Source organism: Vanessa cardui, chromosome 17 (genome assembly GCF_905220365.1).
Source record: "Vanessa cardui chromosome 17, ilVanCard2.1, whole genome shotgun sequence".
Taxonomy (NCBI): Eukaryota; Metazoa; Arthropoda; class Insecta; order Lepidoptera; family Nymphalidae; genus Vanessa; species Vanessa cardui.
This window is the reverse complement of record NC_061139.1, coordinates 7,932,288-7,945,888: the sequence shown is the minus strand read 5'-3', so window position 1 is coordinate 7,945,888 and position 13,601 is coordinate 7,932,288. Positions and strand designations below refer to the sequence as shown.

The following is a 13,601-nucleotide window of genomic DNA, read 5'->3' as shown; positions in this document are numbered from 1 at the left end:
AGGAATTAAATTTTAATAATTATAAAATATATATATTTTTTTAAATATAGTCCTTTAAAAATAATAAAATTTTAGTTCAGAGTGCGGGGATCGAACCCGCACATTCTTCTTGGAGTTGCTTGCATTGACCAAATACTCCATGGTGACTGTAAGAAATCTGTCGAAAAATCTGATTCTATGCGAACTAATTGCATTGTTTTTAATAAATGTTTCCAATAATCATTATTTATAATATATATATGTTTACTAATTAAATACTCTTACCTTTTCATATTATCTTTCATATGTTCGGCTTTTTAATTTATATGAACGTTTTTTAGTTTTCTTCACAGATTGTACTTTATTTCCCAGGTTTACAAAATTAAACTTTATAAAAAATAACTTAACAAAGAAATAAATGGCTTACTACAACTAGACTATTTTAACTTAATATATTTATTTACATAAAAGAATAATATTCGACAATTAATTTACAATTAAAATTACACAAAAATAAAATCTACGAGATTTTATTCGCATCGATGCGGTGAAAAGAGCGACACGTCTGTATAGCAACAGGCCTCGGCCGGCAGTGTCTGTACGAGGCGCTCACGCACACATGCTTACGCATTTTGGTCGAAAATAAGAAAATCTGATTTAAAAAAAATCTATTGATTTTACTAAATAATTAACATAATAAATTTTTAGTATATTGTTTGTAGAATAATCTGACAAAAGACCAAAATTATTGAAGGTATATAAGTGTAGTTAAAAAACAAAAAAAGACTTTTTTAGAGGTAACTTTGCGATTTTTTTCTATCGTACCAAATTAATTACATCATGTTTTCAACACAATTAATAACTAGCATCTATCCTGAAGATTAACATATATTTTTTTCATTTGGTTTATTGCATTGGATTATATACTTTTTGGCATTTTAAAACTTGCATTTAGCTCATGTAGTCCCCTTAAATGTAGTTGTATTTTTTAAATTTTTGTTAAATACACTTTTTCAATAATCGTGTGAACTAGCTGTATTTTAATGGACACCTAATGATGTATATCATAGTGTTTACAGCATATACATTAGTATATACAATGAGACATGCTACAAGTTGAAACGAGGAAACCGATGCTTTGTGAGGAAAAAAATAGACGAGAATTCCTCACACTTTGAATAATGAGTTCTGTGCTACAAAGAGGTTGTACCTTTTTTTTACAAACACTTGTCTTCGAATTTTCTTACAATGTATTTTTATATGATGTCATGTTTTCAATTGAATTAAAATAAGTACATTCAATTGTCATTTTGAAATAAGGTACTCGTTAAAACAATAACATTATTCGTTCCAAATATCTTCGTTTTAATGTCTACAGAGGTCGATTGTATCGTTATTAGAATGTTGTGTATATTGTTGTTGTAGGTACCTACATTAATACCTCAAAATTTCAAGAAAGGCTGAAATTAAACTAATCTAAATTACTTATCAATTTCAGAATCAAGCTCAAAATGAATAAAATTAAGGGCCCAAGGTATAGGTCCAAGTTTAACAATAAACCTAGTAGTTGTGACTGTAAATATAAAAATGAAATCCATTACTATACCATAACTCTTTTAGGCGCGAACCGACGTTCAGATTCTAGAAACACGAGACCATTATCCAAAACATACGCTAACCACTACATTAAACTTAGGGGGTATTAAACATATCGTAAATTAAAAATGTCTTTAATTATTTGCAATTCACACGGACACACAAAGAATCTAAGATGGTATTTCTCCTCAGCCTGTTGCTTGCGTTCACTTACTCCTATATTTCATACGTGTACAGTAATATAAGGCATTACTGTAAACGCTGAAACCGCCAAAGCATGTTGCAATTTACATTATGAAAATTGCAGCACTAATAGAGATCGCTTATGAAACAGAGAAACTGTCAAATTTAAATTACATTATTGCGAAAGCACATTTTCCTATTTAAAAACAATAGTTGACTTGACTAAGTAGCCTGGTATAATAATTGATTAACTTGATTGGTGTTGTATTAACCATTTTTACAAATCGAATATCAATGTCTCTTTGGACATATGACTGTAAGGATATTTTAAGATAAGGTTGCTCTTAATGTCCCAACGCTGAGCAAATTCCTCATGGAGAGACTTTCGAAGGTTATTCCAACACTATACTCCAAAACGGGTCCATGGCCACGCTGGAACGCAAGCTTAATGCTCTTTAATGTAATTAAACTAATTGTACATATGTATATTTAAATTATACATATTTGCATATACAGACACACACTTTTCACACAAATTTACACATGAGCTATTTACCATACAAACATACTACAGGTATGAGGACTACTCCACCTGTGATGAGTACACGAGTATCAGCAACTTGAGGCATATAGACTTCCATTATAGATTTTTGGAAATTTTTGCTCTTATTGGGGTCACCTTAAATGATTTATTAAAAATAAATATTCATTAGCAATATAAGATACTTGCAAGGTAAGCATATTAATTTCACATTTACATTTCACAATTTTCATTTCTTGGTGGTAGGGCTTTGTGCAAGCCCGTCTGGGTAGGTACCACCCACAAATCATTTATTTTACCGCCAAATAACTGTACTCAGTATTGTTGTGTTCCGGTTTGAAGGGTGAGTGAGCCAGTGTAACTACAGTGTACTACATCTTAGTTCCCAAGGTTGGTTAATATGTAAGGAATAGTTAATATTTCTTACAGCGTCATTGTCTATCTGACCACTTACCATCAGGTGGCCCATATGCTCGTCCGCCAACCTACACCATAAAATAAAATAAAAAATAAATAAGTTTAGATTGTGTGGTCGTATTGTACGATACGATCGATACACAATACGACTCGTATAATTTTCTTGTAGAGTACGTAAGTTTCACATTGTATCGGATAGACAAGAATACAAAAATGTACCCTTTGTCCATAGTTCATACTGGCCTGTCAGTAACTCTTTGTATTAAGTTCCAAATGCCTTAGGCGGAACGCTTTGACTTGAACACGCCCTATTCTGCGACATTCATACTTTGTAAATACGACATAGATACGGTCAATTTACTATGTATAAACTTGTACAAACAATGTAACCCTAATACCATAACATTTACTTGAGCAAAACTGACTGACTATTAACATACAGTCAAATCTGTCTAGTCCAGTTTGAAAACATTGATGTAAAAAAAGCAAACGTAAGAAAGGGTTTTTATATAATTGCAAATTTAAGGGGGTGGAACTGGAACGTAACTTTGTATAAGGGACTGGCAGCTAGTAATATAGATATAACAAGCGACGCATCCCAGCTTCGCACGGGTGCAATGATTATATTAAATATAACAGAGATTTTTTCTTTCTTCTTTAATATATTGTACAAGTATTATATACAAAAACCTCTCAAATCACTCTGTCTATTAAAAAAACCGCATCAAAATCCGATGCGCAATATTAAAGATCTAAACATACATACAAACAGACAGCGATAAGCGACTTTATTTTATACTATGTAATGATGATGTTTACCAGAAGATCTCAACATTATTGCAAAATTGTATTATAATACTAGAACAATTCTTATTACAGTAACCCGCACACATACATAATACTCATTCTATTACTGAAAGCCGTCGGGTGCCTGGTACCGACATCTCCCTAGGGAGTCGCTGAGCACCTTGTATTAATTGTACTTTTATTAACAATCTAGTTAATAACAGATAAAGATACAAAATACAATATAAAAAGTGGAGTCTGTTATCGAACCAGCCTACATTTAGTTAAATTGTTCTACAGAGGCGGCATTGAGTGAGAGATTCAATATGAGTAGAACTTGTTGAAGATTATTGGATTTGCAAATAGATGAGCGACCGGTTGTTAGTTCTCAAAGAATAATCGTGGAAATGCAGTTATGTAACGAAGAATAGGGAATACGTGAGCAGTATTAAATTATTATACGAAACAGTTTTAGATTATGGGATCCTTTCAAATATCGGCCGATAAATCTATAAACAAAACCCTCGATTATGATATAAACAACAAACAACAACAGCCTGTAAATTCCTACTGCTGGGCTAAAGGAGCTCTCCTTTGAGGAGAAGGTTTGGAACATATTCCACCACGGTGTTCCAATGCGGGTTGGTCGAATGCACATGTGGCTGAATTACTATGAAATTTGTCACATGCAGGTTTCCTCAAGATGTTTTCCTTCACCGCTGAGCACGAGATGAATTATAAAGACAAATTAAGCACATGAAACAGCGGTGCTTGCCTAGATTTGAACCCGCAATCATCGGTTAAGATGCACGCGTTCTAACCACGGGGCCATCTCGACTCTCAACTCGGCTCAATATTGATGTATTAATATTCATAAATATTTACCTATGATGAAAAGTTTATATGTTAATGGTAAATAGCATGCGGGTGATTAAATAAATATTAGTACTACCCCGTATCGCGTGTGGTAAAGGGTAGTTATTAACACATTATATTTAGCTTAATGTGATTTTGATTTGAGTAAAAGTAAGCCATTGTTACTTTGAATGATATGAACTCAATTGTCGTCACGTTAAAATGAAGTTTTACAATAACATACAACGCAGTTAGCGGTGATTGGAGGTTTTGCACAGAAATGAAATCCGTCACAGGAATTTCCCACATTAAGAGAGAATTTAGTAAAATTCGTCTCCTAAGAGATATCTCTTAGGGATTAAAAATTAGTAAAATATAGATCTTCGGTATTTCTAAGAGATAGCCTTTAGGAGATGAAATTTTGTTCAGAGATTCGTTATTTCTAATGTACGAAATATGTAAATCGTTTTTTGAGGTTTATAGTTATGAGATAAAGACGGATGTTAAAGAATTATATTTTTTTAATATAAAACTTCGGTTGAAAATTGGTATTTAAGTTTGTCATTCTTGAAAATTATAGTCGTAGCGTTACTTTTGTTATTTTTATTTATCACATGTTTAGTCTATATCGCCTATAGAGGTTACCAATAGTCTGTAGTATTATAAGAAAATATTCACTTTTGTATAATATTTCCTACTAGACAAGGGTAGGTATAGTACTAAACAATTTAAATGTAGTATCGACAAATGAAAATAACACAATCATTTAAATTTAGCTATATGACATTACAAATTATCACATTTCCGTAAAGATAATTTTCACATAAGGCACTAACAAAGATTAATGATATGGAAGACGTATTCGATTCGGATGTGATCGATTTTACGAATCTTGCCTCTGAATCTTTACAACTAAGTTGTGCCTATTATACCACGCTAGCATTAAAACCTTAACAAACAGTAATTTGAGTTGCTACCTGTGTAATAAACAATATGTTTTTTTTTGTTGTTGTTATTATATTATACAATGAAATTGAATTATTTCAATGATAAAATCATGTAACATTTTCAACCGACGTTACATAGAAATGTAATGCTGTTTAGAAATAAGGACAACCAGACCAATGACTGCACAAACTTGGTTGAAACTTGGAACTGTGCCCAGTTAGACACTTCCATTTCGGCATTAACATTAAGTGTTCAGTTAAAGTTTCAGTAATGTGACGTTATCACAGATTCCCTAGAGTCGTACTAGGTTTCAGTGATAAGCAACTTTCCATTGTGATATTCGTTTGTACACCACAATAGAACGAATGGTTGGTGATTTTATTTTATATTAAAAAAAAAAAAAAACATAAATATTCTTATTGTTTTTTTGTTACAGTTTAAATTACTATTTAAATAACCTTATTTACTTTGATCACCTGTTAATCTAAGATTCACTCCTTGTTTTAATGCAAGGTAAGTGGGAGTTTTGTTTGCTTTTGTGTATCTTATTTTGGTGTGAAATGTTTGTATATAAAATAAAATTTAAATAATTGTGTTGTTCCGAGCACCGATGCAGACTTTACCAAAGTATTGAAAATGGATTACTTAGATCGTGAAGTATGCTGTACTATTAAAAATATATATGTACATACATACCTATTCACACATTTTATCTTTAATAAAAACAATTTTTTTCTAATAATTCTAAGCTGTATTCGTGATATTGTATCTTGTTCACTTAAAATTCAACATATTAAAATATCTTCCAACCGACTGCTCTCGTTGTTTCAATAATTGAGACATTATGGATTATACATATTATTTTAATTGACAATGAATTCTGGGACAAATGCATTGAACATGTGTCCTTGAATGTATCATACGTACTGACATACCATGAAATATTAAATTAACTAACTTTTATTTGTTATATTTAAAAAAAGTAATGTAATATATTATCTTATTTAATTGATATAACGTTTTATTTTACGAGTTAGCCATATTTAGGATATTTCATGGTTAATAAAGATTAACTAACATAAGCCTCTTAAAACTGCTAACTTGCGCTATCAATTCGACCTTCATAGAAATTAGTACGGGTGGTTTGTAATTGAACGTTTAATTAAAAAAAGATCAACTAATTTAAGCGTGTTTTGGTAACATTTGATTGCAACTGCATTTGCACTAAGACACAATTTCATCGGCAAAATTCGTAAAACCGATCACATCCAAATTCAGTACGCTCTCTCAAATTATCAATATTTATTTTTTATTTGAGTATATATTCGTCAATTTGACACGTCGATTTACATGCTCTTGCATCTATAGCGACGAATAGCGTCGAATGGCGCGATGGGGAGCCATTTCTATTGCTTGTTGTAAATCGGCAGTAATCGATTTTATTGAATTTGCCGATGTTACATCTAAGTTGTGTCGTAATAAACATTTATATTGCTGCTATTTGAACAACCAAATTAAAACTGGAGAAACGGTTACATGTGAGGGAATTTAAACGATATTTTAAAGTTAATTCTCGGTTGATGGATATAATGGTTTAAGAATTCAATTCTAAAATGTCACTTAAATACATTTTTGTGTTAGAGCCGAAGTGACCCAGTGGTTAGAACGCGTGCATCTTAACCGACGATTACGGGTTTAAACGCAGGCAAGCACCACTGTACCATATTCATGTAATTACTTAATTCGTGTTTATAATTCGTGTTTTAATTTGCATGTGTCTAATTTCATAGAAATTCTGTCACATATGTATTCTACCAACTCGCATTGGAACAGCGTGGTGGAATATGTCCCAAAAATTCTCAAGAGGAGGCCTTAGGCCAGCAGTGGGAAATTTTATTGTTGTTGTTGATATTGTTCATTCTGACTGAAGTGTTTTGTGCTTCTCAGTAACTGTTTTTGCATAATTTTCCACATCATATAAATAAAAATAAAGCCATACATTGAAACAATCAGACTTATATTACATCCCCTTTCTGTTTCGAATTAAAAAAAAGCGGAAAGTTCCATGGTATAGCAATTGCATTGAATGCTAATACGTTATCGTGGATACCAGCTGCATAATGTGGCTTCGCTGAATGCGTTCGAATGCTCAATTAGTACTTTATTATAACACTTTTGCTGGTTATTCACAACAAGTCCCCCTTTTTTTTTAATTTTTTAGCACCAAATTTTATTCACAATAATAGTTCATGAATATATTTTATTACAAATGTATATTATATATTATAACAACAAATAATAAACATTGAGGTGAAAAGTTTATTGATTTTGAAAGTTTTTTCGTAACATTCAAAATATATGAACTAAGGAACAAAAATAGTATAAATAATAAATCGATAGGTAGCAATAACCCTACTAACCCTACTAAGCTCATTGTAATATTTTATACTAAAAAAATTAAAAAATAATAAAGTAAGTATATATAGTCATATTACTAACAGTGCCTTATATTACGATTAAGATCACTTTTAATATTTAAACTTGGCAGTAAGGCTTTAAGGAAGCCCCTCTGGGTAGGTAATACTCAGTTATTACATATTCTACCGCCTACCCGCAATACTCAGTTTTGCAGTTTTCTGGTATGTAGGATGAGCTAGTGTACTTAACTACAGGCACAAGGGACAAGGTTGGTAGCGCTACGTCTATCAGCGGTGGTGACTGCTTCTCATTATATAGGCTTACCTTTTTCCTATTAAAAGCACATGTTATGTCATGTACATGTTTTGCAAAGAGAAATGTTAATATATAATTTAAAAAATATTATGAAGATCTGAGTGATTAGTATGCTAATTAAATCGCTGTTAATAAACCAGCTTCTGTGGTGAATGTCAAAGTAATATGTAAAATTGTAATGCAAATGATCTCATTTTGAAAATTATATAAAACCTTTTTTTATTGAGCATAATTGCTTTCTATTTATTACGAAAAAAGCAACTGGCATGTGTGAAACGAAGTTATCCAAATATGGAGAAGTAAAATATCATGACGGTTGATTTTAAGTTACCATACTCTTGGTTAAAAATAGACAAACACCAAAAAATATCAAATTTAATTACATTTATAGAAAAAAAAAATTTAAATAAATGTTTTGTTCCCACACCGATATAGGCTACACCAAAATTTTGAATCTTAGATCATCATCTATTATGTAGTAGTCAAAATAGAATTAGTACTAAGTGAACGTGGGCCAGAACGAAGCTTCCTCTGCGAATGGCCAAAGCAAGAATGGCTTTTGTACTATAAAAACGTGACGCTTCTTTAGAAAGCAAAAAGCGTTATAATATTGTATAAGGCGTATAGCTGCGTTTGGTAAACCTTATCCACAACTGACAGGTGTAAAAACACCAGCAAAAAGCTTTGAACAAGGTCACCTTTGCGTCCTCAGAGTAGCCATGTGCGGTATCGTTAGCCCGCAAGGATAGAACTCTGCGCTCCCTCTTCTCTGACAACATTTAAGTCACCTAACTATTACAGACTTTTAACCGCCCGCGACCGAACTAACGACCCATTCTAAACTACTGGTTGAACCGTCACTCTAACCCTACCAGCTTTAAAAACGAGCGTTTCTGTTTTTGATACATTGTATTTCATTAATTATTTTTCTACAAATATATATTTCATAAATTATTGATTTTAAAAAGAAATAAAGACGATTGTTTTAAACAAGGTTACTGTAAATTTGAAAGTAAAAAACAAAGTACATAGTAAACTAAAATATAATAATAAATCTATGATGAGTATTGTATATATATTATACGAAAGAAGTATACAATACTATAGATATAAATTGTGTAACTATATATTATAAAAGAATAATGACATGTCACCCATGTATAGAGTTACGAATTAAACACAATCCAACTGTTTATCCGTCTAACTGTATTCGTATCTAGGTATCGGATTTCAAGTTTCAGACTTCAACAAATTTCAAATAGAAACTTGAGAAACAGATCCAAACTTAATGCGATTACGAAGCTTTCAACACTCTGAGAGTTACGTTGACTACACATACATATACATTGAAATATGTAACGATAAAGAATAAACATGCGTTGTAATTTGTTTGTGTGTGTAGAAAAGGTTTTTTTAATCCTGAATTCAATGTTTTTAAGAATGGTCTGATTCAATATTGTGTCTTATAAATTTAATAGACTGGTTCAAATTATGACTGATCTGTTAAAGCCGCGCTAAAACAGTTTCATTCGTTAATTTGTTTTTCTGTTAATTAAACAACATAATAAACCTCATCATCATCATCATCAACAGCCTATTTTTGTCCACTGTTGGACATAGGCCTCTCCCAGTGCACGCCACTGTGGTCTTTCTCCGGCTACTCGCATCCAGCTCCTGCCTGCCGCCTTGCGTATATCGTCACTCCACCGTGCCTGAGGACGTCCTACACTACGTTTGCCGAGACGCGGTCTCCACTCTAGAACACGTTTTCCCCAACGGTTGTCGGTTCTACGACAAATATGACCAGCCCACTGCCACTTCAGCTTACTAATCCGGTGGGCTATGTCGATGACTTTGGTTCTTTGACGGATAACCTCATTTCTGATGCGATCCCTCAAAGAAACGCCGAGCATAGCCCTTTCCATAGCACGCTGAGCGACTTTAAGTTGGTGGACCAGCCTTGTCGTGAGTGTCCACGTTTCGGCTCCGTATGTCATGACGGGTAGGACGCACTGATTGAAGACTTTCGTCTTAAGGCACTGTGGGATCGACGATGTTAGGATTCGACGTAACTTCCCAAACGCTGCCCAACCCAGCTGAATTCTTCTATTCACCTCGTCCTCAAGGTTGTTTCTACCTAATCGCAGAGTCTGCCCGAGGTAGACATATTTTTATTATAATAAACCTACTAAAACTAAACCTGAATACAAGCAAAGCAATTACCTAATATGTACATGAAGTAATTCGACCGAATTGAACATTAAAATTGATATTTTTTACAAATATTATGAGCTAAGAAATTAATTATACGTATAAAGTACAGGCTTTAATTTTTTATTAGAAGCTCTGAGCGTGAAGTGCATACTTTATTTTAAAGTGCACACGTTTTAGAAGCTAAAGGGTTTCTCTTATCAAGTATAATAAGTCGCCAACGCATAACCTTTATTTAAACGTAAACTAAAACACTAGGTATTTAAATGTCAAAGCCAGAACGGAGACGGGTGATCGTTTAGTGTCAATTTGAACTTAAGTTAACACTCCATAGGATCCTTTGATCACTGAGTTCACTTCAATATGCTCTGTAAATGGGAAAACCGTACGCTTACGCTGGATGTAAAAGTTATTTATATAGCATGGATTTTGTAACACAAAACTTTTTTTTTCATGTCACCCTTTTGACTAATTCACCTGAATACGCAAAAAAAACTATTCCGTACAAAGTTGAAACGAAATGAATGACATATACTTTATTGTCCACCATAAACATAAATAAACAAAGATTAGGATTAAACATAGAGAAAAAAAAAACAAAATTAGTAAAATACAAAAATAAATGTTGATTAAGAGTGTTGCACAATGGGCGTATTTATACAAGCCAGTCTGAGAGACCATCGCCGTAGGCGGTGCAGTCATAAACTTACATACAAATATTTAAACACTTATACATATATGTAATGTGTAAGCACATGTGTATTCCACCAACCCGCATTGGAACAGCGTGGTGGAATATGTTCCAAACCTTCTCCTCAAAAGGGAGAGGAAGCCTTTAACCCAGCAGTGGGAATTTACAGGCTGTTGTTATATAAAGGAATTTAGTTAAAGTCTATGTTCTTCTTCTGTTCCAAAGCAATTCTTTAGATTTGCCATTCTTTAGTTATATCAATGAAATAAATATGTTTTTTAAAATTGAACTTACCTACACGTTAAAATTGTGCAAATAATAAAATTTCAATGTAAAATTCAGAATTTTCTGACGGAAGCGTTTTACTTAAAACTCTTTCCCGCAGTTCGTTTAACTTAACAATGAAATAATTTATTTCTGGTAATCCAAAAGGGATGCGTCAAGTATTGTGGTTATTTCAAAGTCCTAAAAAAATATCTGCTAATTTATATTCATCTCGCTATTAACCTTTAGCCGAAATGTTAAATGAGGTTTAATTTGATTTTTTGGTTTTCAAAAAGGACGCAAAACACTGAGAGCACGAGTATAAAATATCAGCAGCAATATTTCTAAGGTACGAATAAATAACAATGAATGAATTGCCTTTGTTTATCATATTGTTATTTAATTCAACGCATATTAGTTCTATAAGCCTTTATTTAACTTCATCTATTCCACCAATACCACTTAATCGGTTGATTCTGGTAACTACTAAACATTATATGGTTATAATTAATTAAATGTCTTAAAGTAAATGAATAAACGTCTTTTTCGTACGTTCTTTTAAATGTAAAGTAAAGTTACGGGTAAACCGGAAGATACAGAGCGTTTCGGAGAAGGTAGTATGTAAACGGTAGTATATCACATTATTATATGTACGGGACTGCGTTTCTCAGTTTCACCTATTTAACACTTAGACTATTTCGTAAGGTTAAATTTAGTGTTCCTGTCTGTTTATTGTTAAACAGTTTAATAGATTTTACTTGGTGGTAAGGCTTTGTGCAAGCCCGCCAGGGTAGGTACCACTCACTCATCAAATATTCTAACGCCAAACAACAGTACTCAGTATTGTTGTGCTCCGGTTCGAAGGGTGAGTGAGCCAGTGTAACTACAGGCACAAGGGACATAGCATCTTAGTTCCCAAGGTTGGTGAAATTATGGCGCATTGGCGATATAAGGAATAGTTAATATTTCTTACAGCGCCATTGTCAATGGATGATGGTGACCACTCACCATCAGGTGTCCCCATATGCTCATCCGCTAACCTAAAACATATAAAAGATCCATTCATTAAAATATTTTCATTAAATAATTGATTATAAAATAAGTATTATTTTATTTTTATCCATTTACTGTAAAAAGTTACGCCATCGACTTATCACTAAAACTTAAAAATAATATTTAATATGGGTGACATTCGAGGTGATACATATTTGCTCGTATAGAAAACAAAATTATTATTAAGTTTGTGTTTAATGCAATGATATTCTAATAAATAGATATGTTATATCCATACTAAACAACAGAAAAAAGTGTACCGCGCCGGGGACCGTTTATTTTTACATTTCGTTATAAGTAAGGGATAGCTTAATAAAAACAATAAGTAAAAGGGACAACTAGATGTTTTATTTACGCAAAACGTATTACTACGTAATTATTATGTATTATAACGTATTACTACGTAAAACAACTAAAGACAAACGTCCCAATTAGGACGTTTTCTAGTCTTCACTTTTTGCGCGCTAATAACGTATCTGTTACTACAACCTCATTGGTTTAATGATATTATTGTTTTGTTTCAGAAGAGCGCGTAATTGCGCGAATGGTTGCCGGAGATGAGGGCGCCGCGGCGCGTGACAAGTCTGTTACTGCCCTTCGCCCTGCTGTCCCTGCCGCATGCCAATGTTGCGAACGTCACTACATACCGAGTGAGTAATCTGTTATTCTATAAACAAACTATACCGACACTTGAAACGCGCGGATTTGATTAATACAAATATCGCCTCTCCTCACTGAAAACTTTGTATCGTACAAAGATGTTTTGGATAGAAAATCTCAAAACTACGATTTCTTATGAACTAATGTTGATAATGACATCCTCGGGAATCATAAGTGACGGTCACTTTCAACTTGTTTTATTGGAATGTATATAGAATTTTGTTTATTCCCCCGACCGATTAACGTAACATTACATTGTATTCATTTAATGTAGGTCGATGCACGATGGACTTTAAATTCAATAATAAATAAATAAGAGACAACATCACATACATTAATCTGATCCCAATGTAAGTTGCTAAAGCACTTGTGTTATGGAAAATCAGAAGTAACGATGATACCACAAACACCCAGACCCAAGACAACATAGAAAACTAATGATAATCTTCATCGACTCGGCCGGGAATCGAACCCGAGACCTCGGAGTGGCGTACCCATGAAAACCGGTATAGACACCACTCGACCACGGTGGTCAATTAGAATGATGATAAGTCAAAATCAAAAATATTTATTCAATATGGAAGTGATTACATTTCCTTATTGATAGTCAAAAATCTATCACCGGTTCGGAAATTAACACTCCGGACTTACGAAGAACTGGCAAAAGAAACTCGGGGAAATATA

At 32.9% G+C, this 13,601-nt stretch overlaps 1 protein-coding gene across 1 annotated transcript in view; it reads left to right on the top strand.

Moving 5' to 3' along the window:
* Nucleotides 1-13,601, top strand: part of LOC124537013 (probable G-protein coupled receptor CG31760) — a 100,892-nt gene that overhangs the window by 62,701 nt on the left and 24,590 nt on the right. Inside the window, exon 3 of the mRNA XM_047113721.1 lies at nucleotides 12,782-12,907. Within this exon, the coding sequence (XP_046969677.1) occupies nucleotides 12,815-12,907 (93 nt within the window). The 5' untranslated portion in view covers nucleotides 12,782-12,814. The remainder of the gene's footprint in view (nucleotides 1-12,781; nucleotides 12,908-13,601) is intronic.